The sequence below is a fragment of the Tauraco erythrolophus genome, chromosome 1 (assembly GCF_009769465.1).
Source record: "Tauraco erythrolophus isolate bTauEry1 chromosome 1, bTauEry1.pri, whole genome shotgun sequence".
Classification (NCBI taxonomy): domain Eukaryota; kingdom Metazoa; phylum Chordata; class Aves; order Musophagiformes; family Musophagidae; genus Tauraco; species Tauraco erythrolophus.
This window is the reverse complement of record NC_141465.1, coordinates 88,905,371-88,922,214: the sequence shown is the minus strand read 5'-3', so window position 1 is coordinate 88,922,214 and position 16,844 is coordinate 88,905,371. Positions and strand designations below refer to the sequence as shown.

The following is a 16,844-nucleotide window of genomic DNA, read 5'->3' as shown; positions in this document are numbered from 1 at the left end:
GAAATTAAATGACAGTCTAAGAGATTTCACTGCTTGATTTAAAGACTCTGTTCAGGGAAGCTCTGTATTGTATGCTGTGCAGAACAGCAGATTAGATGATCTGGACATTTCTTTCGGTCCTCAAACCCTAGGAGGTGATGAAAATCTTACAAATCTGCAAGTTCCCTATAAACTTTTCTTTTAGAAACAGAAACATTGGTGCATTTATATACATATACTCTTCCTCTAACATTTGCTAAAGAAATATGACTGTTTGGTCCAGTTATGTGCAACTAAGTGCTCTCTGGCCTTCAACACAATACAAACAAGTGCAAGTGGATAAACATGCTAGTGCTCCAGCAAAGCTAATAAAGTCATCGTTCTCACCTATAAAAGAAAAGATACTTTGTCCTGGTTCTGGCTGGGACAGAGTTAACTCTTCTTTTTAGTAGCTAGCAAAGCTCTGTATTTTGGATTTAGTTTGGGATTTATTACGAGAACAATATTGACAGCACTGATGTTTGTAGTTAGTGCTGAGACACCAAGGACTTTTCAGCTTCCCATGTCTTGACAGTGTGCAGGAGCACAAAAGGCTGTGGGGGAGCACAGCCTGGACAAAGGTCGATAACGATGGACCAGGAAGTTGGAAGTTCTCTCTTCTGGGGGGAGATTCTCGGATTCTCGAGCTCTTGGAGTTCTCTCTCTCTCTCACTCTCTTTTCAGGCCTCTCGCTCGTCCAGGATTGGGGTGTTGGGACTTACCTGTTTTGGGATCCCTTGCTGGGATGGGACAGGCGTTGGTCACCAAGCAGCAAGCAATTACACTGTGCATCACTTGCTTGTATATATTATTATCATTATGTTTTTTTTATGTGTTATTATTACTTTGTCACTGTTACTTTTTATTATTGTTGTTATTATTATTATTGTTGTTGTTGTTGTTGTTATTATTATTATTATTATTATTATTATTATTATTATTAAATTGTTCTTATCTCAACCCACAAGTCTTCCTTTTTCTCCTTTCCCCAGCAGGTGAGAGAGGGTGATGAGCGGCTACGTGGCTTTTAGTTGCCGGCTGGGTTTAACCATGACATGCCTTTACCCAGTTTTATTATCATTTGTGCAGCACTTTTCATGGTTTATTCAGACCACAAAATTTGAAGGAATTCTAAAGCTATTTTTAACTGAGTTGTCTTTATCATCCCTTTAGCGCCACATCAGATAAGCTATTAGGCAGCCTACTGTAAACTGCTAAATCTTTCCCATATTCCAACCATACCCTGAGACAGCAGATAACGTACATACTGTGAAAGCAAACCCTGGAAATAAGTGGGTCAAAAGTCTAGCGGAGAAGAAGTGCCAATTTGTGGCTGTTGGGCTGCACGGAGCTTACCAGAATACAAATGCTGCCCCTTTACTCAGGCGAGGCGCCAGCAGTGGGACTGTGCTGGCCCAGGGACTACCACGCACCCTCGGTCATTGCTGGGAAGGAAGCAAGGCAGAAGGACCTGCTGCGGTGAAGACCAGCAGGTCATCCTGGGGCGTGGGACCCAGCTACCCATCCAGCTTGGCTCTGACTGCAACAGGGACCCCAACAGGAAGGGATTGTGATGTAGCACTTGTGAGTCATCGCAAGACCTCCTGCTTCTTGCAGCTTTCTGAAATACTCGTGCCTTGAGCTGTCAGTCATAGGGAGACGTAGAAGTGAATTTTACAAGGTGAGGAAAATTAGGAGTGATTGTACAAGACTACAGATTTAAAAAAATAATAATCTATAATTGGGACCCCTTACTAAAAAAAAAAAAAAAAAAAGAATCACATTCCTGGAACAGTCTCTGCCCTTTTAAAGGAAAAAAATTTAACTTCAGGCTTCTAATAATCACAGAGTTTGCTGTAACACGAGGAAAGGAATTATCGCTAAGCTATTTGGAAAATCTGAGTCAAAACCAAACTACATCCAAATCTATGGAAGTCTACGTAGTTATGACGATATGCTCTGCTAAAGGGCCATTTATTATGTGTTAGTGTGACCCTAAAGTTTAGCCATGACCAGAAAAACAGTCAAAACTGAGGTGACAGCATTGTGGGTTATTGCAGTTATCTCTGAAACAAAAAAGAAAGGTCGTTCCTATCACACCAGCACTGTTTCCTCCTGAAGAACTTGTGCGCAGGGAGAGGACTAGCAGTAAAGGGCTTTTCCTTTATTTTAACTTTTTTTTTTTAACATCACAGCATGCTCCTCAATAAACTAACCGAGGTTGTGACTTTACCTCAAAATTACAAAGGAAAATAATAGCTCACATGATCTTTATCAAATGGCTCTGCTTTTTTGTCACAGTGTACATATCCTGTTCTGTTCCTCTCTAGCTGAACTTCAATGACTTAATGCTGACTTAAATTCTAGTCTGAGAAAATCGTTAAGCTGCAAAAGTCAGGTCAGAGGCTATATGGAGCTGGGCATCATCTGCACACTCATGTCACAGGACCCATTGGCTCATTTCTACATGCTCCTGTGTGAACTTCCCTCCCTTTCATACTACATTGAATTTAAAAGGATAATAAAATATTAACTCACATTTGTCCATCTCCCTAAGCAAAGTGTACTGCTAACATTGTCGTTTCCCAGTAGCTAAACATTAAGCTTTTTTGAAGGAGAAGAAAAAAAATGTCTTTCTTCCAGGCGATATCAAATAAGACCCAGAACAAACAAATGACATCAAGGACGATAGTTTTATGGTTATTTTGGGCGTTTGCAAGATGGCAGTAATGTGCGAATGTATTATTTGGATTAGACAGAAAAACATCCTGAATTTCTTGTGATACCAAGAAATTTGCCCAAAACTGCATGAGGCTGCTCCCACTTTCTGCAAGGATTTTTCCTAGCTCTTTCTTCCTCACAGGGAAATAGATCTACTTCAAAACCCTCACGCACTGTTGCCAACAGCTTTGATGGAAGTACCAAACACTCCGTAGTATGTGCTAAAAAACTTTTAGAGCAAGAAACGTGTAACAGAGCTTAATTTTATTCCGGTTTGAACACAATGGGGAGTGGAAAAGGCAAGAAATGTGATCATTTGACCGACTGCGGGTTTGACTGTCTCAGCAGTTGTGGTGCTTATTTCCAACAGATTACTTGCAACGACAGTATTAATACTTCAGCAATCATACAGAAGAGTTTTGTTTAGCAGCAGAGCCTTACATTTAGCACAGTTCACTGCGAGGGTAAAACACATGCAGCTCATTTTAATGAAAACCAAAATTAGCATTCAGTTTCATAAAACTAAATGCGAATACTTTCCAAATAAGTCACGCATTTCCGCTAATTTTTCATTAACAATGATGCTGAAGATTTCCTATAATAATAAAAAAAAAAAGAGCCAAATCTAGCCTTTGGAAAATATTTTCCTGCACATTTTGATCCATTTCTGCCAGCCAAAAAGGCAGAAGGAGTTCTAAAAGCTCCATATTTGTAATAAAAAAGTTTCTCCAGCAAAGGTACCAACAGACAAATTTAAGACAGGAATCCAAGAAGAGCTACCATAACAAGGCTCAAAGCTGTTCGAGCTACACATGGAAACACCGCAGAAATTTGGAGGCTGGAAATATTTTTCACCCATTCTAGTCCACCCATTCATTTTGCTGACTGGTCAGTGCCACAAAAGTGAGCGTGACCACTTGCCTCCTCAGTCTATAGGGATTTAGTACACTCAGACTACTGTGTCCTCCTTTGACAAAAGGTTTTATACAGACAGTGACAGGCATTAATTACAGTAATTTGTTGTTAGACTTCTTTCCTAAGGAAATAAGGCTCATACACTTGCATTGTCCATTTGGGTGGACATCTGTCCCCCTTAACAACTTCTGAGTTGATGGGTAATTTCAAACACAATCGGAAGAACTTAAAAACCTCGCAGATGTTACTTTCTTACAAATTCCATGAATACTGCTGGCTGGGTAAAGGAAAGGGGAAAAAAAATCCATAGTTCACAGAGGGAGAAAGGTAGAATTCAGCCATAACCTTCAGCATAGCCAAAGCTGTCTCTGCCAAAGAACGTGTCATCTTTTGCCTAGTAGAAGTGAAATAGAATGGATGGGGGTGAGTAGAGTAATTGAAGTGGTAGTATAAAGGAAATTAGACCCAAGCCTGCAGAAAGACACACTCAAAGTTTCGTTGCTTATGGAAAAACCTCCTTTCTTACATTATTGCACGATAACAAAGCTCTCAAATACTATCAAGCCATCGAATGAAATGGTTGATTAAACTTCCTTCAGCTGGTTCCTTTGCGTCATAACCATACCACCCAAGAAAGATATCACACTTCCCACACGTGAATTTTACTAGTAATTCATTACTAATTTTCTATGAATCTGACCACAAGTTTATTATAAACCATTAGGTTCATAGTAGTCCACTAAAAATCACAGGGTAGCTAATAAGATCAACCTTCCATTCCTTAACAGAATTTATTAATGCATTTAACACTATTTCCTGGGGTATTCATGTTTCTTTTATTAAATAAGCACTATATCCAATGTTGTTATTCTCTGGCTTCATAAAAAACATCAACATTTTATTTCAACATTTTTTCTGTGCTATTCAAATTAAGCTGTTTAACTACTATGATTTCCTGAGGATTTATATTGACCAGTACTACAAAAATTCTCTGTGACACTTAAAAGGAAAGTATGCAGTCTGAGCATTTATACATGTCTGTTTATCTTGCCGTGGGTGTTACTAGAGATCCCTACACACATAATATTATTTGCTCAATGTTTCTGCTTTACATATTAGTTTGGAGTCTTTGCTGAAGTTACGACTATTATACTGTGGAACAGAGAGCAAAGCTAATGACTTCCTTACCAAGAGATAAAAGGACAGCATAAACCACACAATTGATTTAATATTTAAAGAACAAGAATTTAATTTGGTATGCAACATTTTCCTAGGAGGATCTTTATTTTCAATGCTATACATGTGAAAATAAGAATGAATTAAGTGGCTCGTTACCTACAGGTATAAAAATATAAACATCCTATCAAACACCTGCAAAGTGACCCTTCATGATATGCATCACTGAAAAGAACTATGCCTTAACTTCTAATTAAAAGAAAGACTGCCTTTGTTTTTTTATTAGCACTTGTAAATGCTACTGCATTCATCCATAAGTACATGAACTGTGAACAACAACAGCTACAAAATGTATACAGGACTCCAGTATTGTGCCTTTAGATTTTTGTCCTTCTGCACGTCAACAGGTTAGCAAAGTCATCGTGTTTATCTGTTCTTGGAGCTCTTGATAAAGGTGATCAGCAAAACTCAAGGACTTTGCCTTGGGTATTTTACCTCTTAAAAATTTTAGTAAAATTACTAACATTTAAGAAAAATATCACCTTGTGTGGCAAACCATCGAATGACTATTACATTTATGGCACTATCATTTTAAGCCTGGACTATAATGAGTTATCAGTAAATGAAGGGCCCAATTTCCTAATACAAATAGCACTTAGAGTTTTTAGCACAAAGATTAAAAAATGATCAGTTTATGTTTTTATTACATCCATTTTTACTTAAAATTATGAAAATTTCTGGGTCACCTGCCAGCAAACGGATAGGCAATCATTGATCAAAATACAGGCAATATTTGTTTTAGAAATGCATTCAGCCACCTGGAAGTTTAGTTATGATTCACATTCAAGCAAATACATAATTGATTTCAGTTCTACAAGCTGATATTCATACTGTTTTTCCATAGAAACAGGTATAGGAAACCAGTAAAACATTACCATATTACGTACATAGCGTAATATGTAAATGCTCAGCTAGATATATTATGAAATTCTGTAGCACTAAAATGATTAAAAAACTAAATGATTCGTGTAAAATGTTTACATACTGTATATATATGTACACTAAATCACAAGTTCAATTTAAAACTGCCCCTATTCATAGCTTCTTTGATGGATTTAGTAAGCTACCAGATTCCTAAAAAAAGAAAGCTATCTAGAGCGAATTTGAACACTTTACCGAAAACTGATTTTATACAAAATCTTAAAAAACATACCTCAGAATTACTTAACAGAAACTAGAAAAAGACAGTCATTATTCTCGAGAACGGCATTGTAAAGACCTAGTAGCTGTGATCAATGTCCTTTCATTTGTGGTATAAACAAGTCAAGCACACAGAAATCATCTCAGAGTAAGGCATAGGACAAACACGTTTCATTCCATCTCCAGGTGTATTGGTCTATCACTATATCTTATTGCTCATCTAATTTGGCAGGTATACATTTCTTTCCTTTTAAAAATACTCCACTGTACAACTATCTACAACCAGACAACACCCAGCACTTTCATATACGCATTTTCAATTCAATCACATCGATAAACAATCTTGCTAATAGGAAGAAAAACCCCATGGTGACGCAAATTATTTTCAGTTTTATGCCGTTGCACATGCACTTAATGAAAGACCAAGGGGTGAACAGAGACTTAGCACTGAAACTCAAATTGATACATATGTAGCTATAGCTCTTTTCAAAGGAATTAAGGTTTTAAAAATAAAACCCTACTGTGAAATTCTTTGGTTAGAAACACAAGTGCTAGCAGTATTTCTAAATTTGGAGTTTAAACAATATATTATTTAAGAGTTTTTTAAATGTAACTTCAAGCCTTTTATATGTACCGCTAAATTCTTCAACACTTTGGATACATTTAGGATATTTTTCTATTAAGGTCTGAATGGACCTATAGGTTTTTAAATCAAGATCAGATTTTAAAGGAAAGTGGTTTTGTACCCCAGTCTCCACAAATTTATTAGAAAGAGCTGCTCGATCTTCCCTACATAAAATCTGCTGCTCAGAAGCAAGCTACAGCTACCTCCTCCGGTAATGAAAAGACTGTTAGATAGTACAAACCAAATACAGCTTAGAAGGGGAAATTTCCCCTAAAGAAAGTTGGCATCGTTCTGGTTTTTGTAAGGACGGGGCTTAGTCCTTTCTAAGAAGCACTAAGTTTGTCTAGGAAGAGGTACTTAACTCTCAGCAGTGTCACTGCCCTGGTAGTACTGCCATAAAAGCTCAGAAACTGGTTCTTAAAAAAGCGGTTTCGGCATCAATTCTGTTGGCTTCGAAGTTTCACAGCATTAACGTGACAAAACTTACAAGTAACAAGCAGGGTGCTCTTGATTACACTTACAATTAATTCAACGTACATGATCTCACCTTCCCAGGAAGCAGGCCCTACCTTCACTCTGGCAAGCCTGGCTTCATCTCACCCCCATAGGTTTGAGGATGTTTAAGGAAATATGCATTAAGATTACTATGCATATTATAGACACTACCTTCAAGAGAATGATAAGGACTTCACACCACCCATGAAAGTTACGATTCACAAGCACTTTAATTTTTCAAAGCGTCGTTGTTTTACCTCTCGAGGGAATAAACACGTGTCTCTGAGGACACTTTATAGTTCAAATGGTTGGTTATCCAGCGAATCCGTCCTTTCATATCAGCCTTGTGTGCCTGCTGTGCAGGCCCTGATCCAGTTTAACAGCTTGGAGAGGGGAGTTCAAAGAGATCAGGAGCAGAGAGGGGAGACAGATGTAACTGGTCAGGAAGGACCACACACATGCCTCCTGCAAAATTACTCATTTCTACAGATGAAGCATGAGTTGGAGTGCCAACACCTCACCGTCAGGCATTGCTTCTATGTGACGGTCCTTCACAGACAGACATCACTTTGATGGGATGAGGGGATAACACAGACTGTTATGGGTCTGCCCAACAAGGCGAAATACCACTTAAAGGTATGAGGATGTGGAAAGAGAGCTATTTGTTGCACAATCTTCAACAGAAGTTGCTGAAAAGCAACTGAAAAGTTCCTCAGCCCCTAAATGGAATGTTTTTGTAACACCCCACCCTGACAGAGCTATCCCTCAGCTCTTGCGTGCGGAGAGGGGCAGGGGCTGGGCGCACACACACACTTTCCTGGGGCAGGTATTTGTCTACTCCCACTACCTCTCTTCTTCCTCGCTACCGACACAGCTACTGGGAGGCATGGGAGGGAGGATGACGGTGCGAGCCGAGATGTGGTGGCTGAGCAGGGACGTGGTGGCCAAGCAGGGACATGGCGGCCGAGGCACAACATGGTGACCTCCTGTCCCCAGAGCCGTCAGGAGGTGCGTGCAGGAGGGGTGAGGGCTGCTCTGGGGGCTGACCCGCCTTGTACATGGAGGCAGGCACAGGGGTGAGGAGAGTGCAGGGGGACACGGCCCTTCTCCACGTCCTCCCACCTCCAGGCCAGGAGGGGACTGTGGGTTCAAGGGCGTGCGGGGGCCACCGCCTCATCCCCATGCCACGGGCCGGGCGGATGCTCAGTCCCGGCAGAAGACGTACTCGGTGTAGCTGGTCCAGATCTTGTCATCGGCAGGACCGCCCTGCTCGGGGGCGAAAGCGCAGGTGCCGGTGGAGGAGCAGGCGGCCATGCGGAAGCCGGCCTCGGAGAGCCGGTCAAAGGCTTGCTCGAGGAAGTTGAACTTGAGGTAGTAGCGGGCGGTGTAGCGCTCGGGAGGGCGGTCGGGGTCGCGGCTCTCGTTCAACGTCTCCCCGAAGACCTCCTTGGCCAGCGCTGTTTTGCCGCAGACGGTGATGCGGGCCACTCGCCGGAACTTGGCGTCGGCCTGCGCCTCCCGCCCGATGGTGTAGGAGCCCCGGTAGCCGATGGTGATGTAGCCCGAGCGTCGCCCAGCCGCTCCGTCCAGCGACTGCGAGGGGGTGAGCAGTGGACCGCCCGAGGGGCTGCGGCTGGCGGTGGGCGACGGGGCGGACGCCGCGGCTCCGCCGCCTCCTTCCAGCGGCTCGGCCTCCAGGTAGCCGAGGAGCGGCGGCGGCGGCGGCTCCTCGGCGCAGAGCGAGCCGTCGCGGTGCAGGGCGGCGGGGCGGGCGGCGGCGGCCCGAGCCTGCGCCAGGCGCCGAGCCAGGTCGGGGAGCTGGAAGTACTCGGCCTCTCGCTGGAGGCGGCTGCGCTCGGGGAAGTGCTCGGGCAGCACCAGCTGCAGGTCCCGTAGATAGTCCAGGATGTAGCGGAAGAGGAAGCCGTCGCGGTCGAGGAAGAAGCGGCCCTTGCTGTCCCGGGGCAGCTCGCTGGGCTGCTGCTGCGAGAACATGCGCCAAAGCAGCGAGTCGCGCACCGAGACCACGGTGCAGCGCCGCGTCACGTACACCTGCCCGCCCACGTTCAGCTCCACGATCTCCGGGAAGGACGACCAGCCGCCCGCCGCCGCCGCCGCCGCCGCCGCCCCGCTCGCCGCCGCCCCGCTCCCTGCCGCCGGCGAGACGCCGCCGCCGTTGGGCAGCCCGCGGGCGCTGTCCGCCAGGGCCATACCGAAGGGAGCCCGCCGCCGACGGGGAGCCGCCGCCCTTCCTCCTCCTCCTCCTCCGCCTCCTCCGGCCGCCTGGGCTCCGGCGGCGCCGCCGCCGCCCGCAGGGGAGCGCGCAGCCCTCCGCCGCTGCCCGCCGGAGCCTCCCGCCCCGTCGGTCCTCGGAGCCGTGCGGCCGCTGCCGCTCCGCTCCCCGCTGCCGCTCCGCTTCCCGCTGCCCGCTGCCGGCCAGGCGCCTCCGTCGGGCTGCGAGCGGAGAGCCCCGGCGGCGGCGGCGGGACCGTGTTTATGTAGCGCGGCCGCACCTCGCGGGAGGCGTGGGAGGTTGGCGGGAGGCAGAGCCGAGCGCACGGGGAGGGGAAGGGGACGGCCCTGCACTGACGCAGGGTCCCCCGTCGTCGTTCCCCCCTCCCCGGTCCTCCTTGCGGAGAGACCCCCTCCCTGTCCGGTGCGCGCCCCCCTCGCCGGGAACGGGCACCGCGGTGTGCGGCCGGCGGGGGTAAAACCTTGGGGGAGGGGGGCGGGGGGGCTGCGGGAGCGCCCCGGGCACCCTCACCCTGGCACCCTCACCCTGGCACCCTCCAGGCTTCGGCTTGCTCCCCTGCTTCTCCGAGACGTCTCGTCTTTTCGTAGGCAAGAACCCCGCTCCGTTCTCCCGGGGTGCAGGAGCGGGGAAGCGGCGAGACGCTCCTGCTCCGCGGAAGGAGCTACGCTGTGCCCCTGCTTACGAAAGCACCTTTCGTAAGGCTTGTCCGAACCCTCCTGAGTGGGACCCCCGACGAGGTAACCGCGTCCCCTCCCTCCTGTCGCCTTCGCAGGGGAAAAGGCGAGCGTTCGGTGCTGCCCACACTCGCCGCGCCCGAGTCCTCTGCCCTATTCTGGGCTTGCAACACATCCTCATCGCGCAGGTTTCTAATGCCCTTAAGACCCCGTGAAAACCTCCCGCCGATCCGCATCCCTGGCGCGGGGGGAGGAACTCGGCGGGAGCTGCAGCGCGCCCCGTCGGGGGGCACCGGGAGCGTCGCGCTGCGGGTGCCCCGGCGTCGGGGATCGGCTCCCGCGGGCCGGGGGAAGGCGCTGGCGGCGGGGAGGACCTCGGAGCGGATGCAATCCCCTCCAGCCGCCTGTCAAGCGGCACTTTTTCGTGAGAGCCTGGCTCTTCGTGTCTGCGTGGATGTGTGTGTAATTGGGTGCCCTTACAGCTCAGGTTTAATTTGGATTAATTAGGTACATCGGGATCTGCGTGAAACATAAGCACCTATTTCACATGCGTTGGCAGAGAGCGTTTAAATGATCTTTCAGGCTTTGCTGGAATTTCATCTACATTTCTGTGTCTCTTTGCAAGCAACAGCAAAGGGACTGCTTCTCAGTGCACTCAGCTGTTCTCCTCTGGGAGTTCAAGTGTGCTTTCTTCCTCGAGAGAACAGCTGACAGGGGTGCGAAGGCAACAGTCAATGCCTTCCTTTCGTCGGGATGAAGGACGCCCTCTCTGGACTACCTTGCTTCAAGTTCCTTAATGCATTGGTCCATGAAGTAGAGATCAAAAGATGCAGAGGCAGGGGATGAGAAGAACTTCAAAACTTGAGAAAGGGGAGAGGAAGGAAAGGCAGGTTAGTTCTCAAGAAGCAAGCTAAGTTTGCCCAAGAGAAGAGGAAGAAGAAAAGGAAGAGGAAGAAGAGGGGAGTTGAGAAACAGAAGTTTTGAAAAGGAAATCCGTGGCAAAGAAGAATGATGTGTTGAGGGAGAGCTGGCAGGGAGATGTGGTCTAAGGAAAGAGATGGGGTAGGCTTGGGGCACTGGAAATTCAGAAGTTACAGGAGTTTAATCTGAACAAGACTAAGAGTAGGGTAGCAAAGATGCAGAATATTCCTTTTTCCATGTGGAAAAGCCAGCTGCCAGGACTTCACTTTCATTTGTGGGAGCAAAATGGCAAAGTAGTTAATCTGATGTTATGCTGACATTTTGTAACAAGAAGCATGTTTCTCTCCTTTTTTGTGAGGGGAGTAGGAGAGAGGTGAAAACAGTTCTGGAAGGTCAGGGAAAAATAAAATAAGCCTGAATGAAGTTGGTTTGCTACCCATTTAAACATCTGAGTTTGTCACTATAGGGAAAAAAAAAGGAAAAATCATGTTATTTATCTGCTAGCGCACAGAGAATCTTTGTTTTCTTCCCTTATATTATTTTAGGGTCAATTCACCAGACTAAAAGCACATGAAATTTTCACGTTGTGGTTTACCGGTGACAGCCTCATGGAGTTACTTTTACCGTTCAGTCTCTTAACGTGGCGTCTCCCCCCACGTCACCCTGCTCCCGGCCATGCTTAGCTAGAAGGCACCTCGAGAGCCTCCCACAGAACAGTATTTTAAACTCCACTTCCCTGGTGTGGGCTCTCTATTGAGAGCACTGTGATTAAACTGTGCACCCAGAAGATGAGATCATGTAGCGCTCCTGCGGGCACTTATTCATAGCAGAATTCGCAGTGGAAGGTTTTGTACCTACCAGTAGGTGAGTCTTAAAAATGCTCCTGTATAAAAAAAAATCAGATGTTTAGTTTATCTGTTGATTAAACTTAATTTCTCTTGCATTAGGTGATAATAAATGCAGGTTAACAAAAATAGCACTAGTGTGTTTACTAGACTAGAGCTTTTTATTTACCTTGAGCTTTGTTAGATTTGAAACCAGAGTTTGTAAGACCTGAGCTTAATGTGTCTTCCAGCTCTTGTTTTCAGAAGCTTCACAGATGAGTAAGTTATGCTGCTCCTTCATACATCGGCTTTCCAGAGCTTTACCTCCTCCTGTCTATCATCTAGCAGGAGGCTAAGTGAGAAGGACCCACCATGCTTCTGTGCAGCACTGTATGATGTCCAAAGCCATTCACATTACAAGGGATGGGGGGACACAGCTGTAACATGCACCTTATTTGGGCCACTGTCCCAGGTCTTTCTTCAGGGGTACAAACCAGTCCGTCCCACTGCGGTGTCGTACGTGCCAATGTGCAAACTGACCCCTGACTCCCCTTCAAAAAGAGAAGGAGGAGCCTTCCCATGGGAAGATAATGTTCATACAGCCTGTTCAACAGTCCTGGGCAAAGACCCAGCTTGCAGTGTTTGTCTCTGAGATAGCTGTCGTTTTCTGGCCTTAAAAACATGCCCAGCACTGAAATATCTGGTTTGAAGCAGCCGCTTTTCAGAAGAATTATCTTCCCTAGGCATCTCACTGATGCTTTATGCAAGTGAGGATGCTTTGCCTGGCTGCAGGGTTGTAGTTATTATGACTTCATTCTTTAACAGATTTTTTTCCTCTTTTTACAAAATATTCAACTAGTTTTTTCTCCATTTCCTATATCTCTTCCTTTGCCTATGTTTGTCGCCAGTGAGGAGAATTGGACTTCATCTGGGGGTATTAAAATGGGTAAATATATCAACTATTTTTAGTTGCGTGGCAGTCACTGGGTTGCATAACACAGTCGTAATCTCAGTGTTTTATTCTTATTTTGTGTGGGAGACAGTGAAATATTAGTACATGTAACATTCAAGGCTGCCACAGAATGTCTCGTAAGGCATATACCCCCCATAAAGGGCATTTAATATGGTCTAATGGACAGACTAGGCTTTGTGACAATAAACGTGCAGTTGGATTTCTTTGGCTGAGCAGTACCACGACATTTCTGAGCAATATCTGTTTCAGATAAGAAAGCCTCATTTCAGTGTTTGCTATTTTTTATCTACCAGAGCTACCTCTGTCTTGGGTGCGTGGTGTCTTAATCTGATCCAACAGCTTTTTGTCTTTTAATGCTTTGAGAAGTTTTGGGGTTTTTCCTTTTTTATTTTTTTTTTATTATTATTATTTTTTGAAGGGGATGGCTTTTGTTTTGTCAGGGTTTAGAAAGACGTTTCCATCACGATGGGATGAAGAATGAGCCCCTATTTAGCATTTTGGGTAGCACACCCACGGATGGTCCAGGTTTATTCCAGGAGGACGATTTCCTTCACAAACCATAGAGGAAGGGTAACACCTAGTGGGAGTAAACCCACATTGCAATTCAGAAATGCGAAGGGCTCCGGAGTATTGCCAGCAAGACCCAAGATACACGACAAAGAGAAAACTATACTTTTTCAGTCACAAAAACAAGAAGTAAACTATTATATTAGGATATTCAACTTCTTTGTGAGAAAATTCACAAAGCAGGAACACATATTATCCCTATTCTGAACTAAAAGTGGTGGTTAGTGTTTATTGTTTCTTCTTTCAGTCCTGTGTTGTGTGAAACGGTACAATATTGCTTCGAAAATGGCTGATTAGAGATGACTGAATTGTTTGAATTTTTAACACTGAATTCAGTGAAATATTTAGCCTCCTGCACAAAACAAACAAAAGGAGTTAGTGATCTAAACTGAACCGGAGGCTCGAATGTGCTCATTTAAGCTTCACAATCTTGCTTAGAGAATGTAGGAAAAAGAGTATGGTTAGTCCCACAGCAGAGTTTATTGTCTAAGAGTTGGGAACTCTTCACCTTTTTGGGACTTACATGGTCTCTAAGATGTGTGCAGTTCCATAGGTTTGACTTTGATAGTTAATGGATGGCTATTAGATGAAACCTTTCCCATTTCTGAAACATTGCTCAGGCTGAAATTATCAGGCTCAGCATTATACTCAAGTGATACCAAGTAATGTTGCCAAAAACTTAAATTGTGCATTATTCCACTCAGACAGAGGAACTCAACTTCTAAAGAGAGTGCGCTCTCTCTGCAAACTCAGTCTCACATACCATATATAGCTGGACAACACATATACACAAATTCATAGATTTCCATTTTCCATGTGAATCGTAATGAATGTTATCTCTGACATTATATCTGATAGTATCTGTTCATAGATACACGTTTTGCCTGTGTGTTTGCATATACAGGTGAATATTTTTAGCTGTGACTACATGTTCTAGGCAGTCCAGCTTCTATGAAAATACACATGTTCAAGCATGAAAGATATTTAAGAATCATAGAATAATTCAGGATGGAAGGGACCTCAGGAGGTCACCAAGCTTTCAAGCACTTTCCTCCTGCCAGTGTGATACAGACGTCACTATGAATAATTTTGTGAGGGCAATGCTCTGCAGCACCTGGGGAGGGGGGAGGGAGGGAGGACAGGCATTAGCTGTGTATTCCATGTCCTTGGCCGATACAGAGCTGCAGGCTGTGGCCGAGAAACATAATCAAGTGAGCAATTAGTGAAGTTCAGAGCTGTATTAATTTCCTTCAAGCACCTTTGCAAAAATTGGGTACCCTCTCAACGTCATGGTGATACGCAGGTTGTTCTTGCCTCAGTAAAGACAAGGGTTGAAGGGGATGCCTGCCACTCACATCTTGAGTGTAACTGAATTTGGAGGACACAAGAAAAAAGACTATGCACCTTATGCCAAATGTGGAAGTACCTCCAACTGCTTCTTTTCAAGTGATATCTAGGAAAATGTGATGTTTGATTTCCTGTTTCCCTGCTTTGGTTACTTATCAGAAAGCTAAAGCTCTGATACCAAAAATGCAGAAGACAGCTATGTCTTTTTATAATATGTAGTGGTGTGGTAATTTACATGCAAAACATGTGAGGTTTTTCTCCTGTGCTAAATTGCTCATAACCCCTACGGAGCAGTTTTAAATCAGGTTTCTTTTTGTGAGCCTTGCCTCTCGAATTAATCTTCCGTATCTCTGTGAAATGTTTCATTCACATCTTCAAATCTTCCCTCGGTGATTTTCCTATCTGTGAATAAATAGCATTCCGACCTGGCTTCTATCACAGCAACGACAGAAAGACAAGCAGACCTTTGCAAACGTGAGTAGAAACTACATCCATCTTCCACATTAACCATCAACACAGATCAACAGCCTCATGCCGTCTCCTAGAACCTGACAGTATGAGGATTCAGCGAAAGAGCTCCTCCTAATAGGGAAAATGCAACTCATTGTCTAGCTGATTAGGATATCAAAACCAACCTCTGCTCCCACTTCATATCAGCCTGCCTTCCCATAGGGTCAGTCAGGCTTCAGAATAGGTTTTAGAGGGGGACAAGTACGTTTTTTGGAGGGAGCTACAATCAAAAGATGAAAGCATTGGTTTGCAAAGGAGCAAGTTAAGAATTGCCTCTAAGTCTGTTCCTCTGAGAAGCTAATCACAAGGGTGGTATCAATCCTGGGCAGGAACTCTATCCAAGAGAAAATCCTTTTTAATGACATTTTCAAAATTTACAGGTGCTGCTTATACTCTTTTCTCACAAAAATGTGGTTTGAATTCAAAATGTGTTCATGTAATTATTCTTTTCAACAGAGTGATTTTTCAAAGGAAAAATAGCTAATAATAATGACATTGGTGATTGTGTGTTTCAAATTTATGTATTCGCTTTAGCTGTGATTATTGAAGGCATAATATTCACTAATCTAGCACTTTTCAAGATCATACCTGTGGTCAGTGAACAGTAATTAATGCATTTGCTTTTGCTTTCTGCCACTGTGTACCAATGCAAGCTGTGCTTAACCAATATTAACTCTTTCATTTAGATTTAAATAAATAAATGAAATTCAATCATTCATTTTGGCAGACTTCGAAATGGAATGTTCTGCATTCTTCTCTTTGCATCTTTTTCTGTTGAAATCAATTTGAAATTCCTGTTATATTTGATAGAAGAAATATCACAATCCTTACCAGGGATGCTTAGAGCATCCATAAAAGTGTGGAGAGGACGAGAGCCATTAGATGAAAGCTCACAGCAGGTGCTCTAGTATAGGTAAGTTGGCAACTGTTTTTTGACTACTTTGGATACTTCCTTGTCTACTTAAGAAAACTATGTTTGCACTAGTTTTTTTCTCCAGTGAGACCTAAGCTCTTATCCTCGATGGCAGAACTGACCGTATAGGTGTCAAACCCTGCTTGTTTCACAGCCCATATAAACTAAGGAGCGATATTAAACCGTCAATAACAGCTTCACAACGCTCGTATAGTGTTTCACAGTCCCCTGCTTGCTCGTGTGCCCCCAGGGTGTCAGTCCTGAAGGATGCTTCGAATATGGTAGAGTTGGTTCCAGCTTTCTTCTGGGCTCCACAGTTAAGCCTCTGTCTGCCAGACTTCATCACCTCTTGACACAGACTGAAATGAAATTAATGAAGTCTCACTAGAGACCCAGTGTTCACCTGCCCACCTGGAAGATGAAGAACAATTTATATACACATAAAGAGAGAGATCTTTTGTTAGGATACTCAAACTCGTTTCTCCTTCTTTGGCCGCAGAGCACAGACCCTCCTACAGGGAGAGTGCAGCTCCACAAGCTCTTAGCTGCTCCAGGCATCCTGGAAAACATCCATTCTGTCAGGACCCAGCCAAAGTATGTGTCACTGATGGCTATAACTAGGGTTCGTGCCAGTGCGGACATCTGTGAGTGAAGGCTGTAATTAGATACTCTTAGCTCCTGCAGGCAACGTATCTCAGCTGTTCAACCCAT

General features: G+C 44.6%; 1 protein-coding gene across 1 annotated transcript; it reads right to left on the bottom strand.

The window, feature by feature from the left end:
- Positions 1-8,353: 8,353 nt before the first annotated feature.
- Positions 8,354-9,361, bottom strand: KCTD12 (potassium channel tetramerization domain containing 12). Its single transcript, XM_009982301.2, has one exon. It carries the CDS (start codon positions 9,359-9,361, stop codon positions 8,354-8,356), a length of 1,008 nt encoding a protein of 335 aa, XP_009980603.2.
- Between the last annotated feature and the right edge of the window lie 7,483 nt (positions 9,362-16,844).

Bases quoted from the DNA above. Each gene is read 5' to 3' on its own strand.
- KCTD12 (XM_009982301.2), bottom strand. From the start codon at position 9,361: ATGGCCCTGGCGGACAGCGCCCGCGGGCTGCCCAACGGCGGCGGCGTC.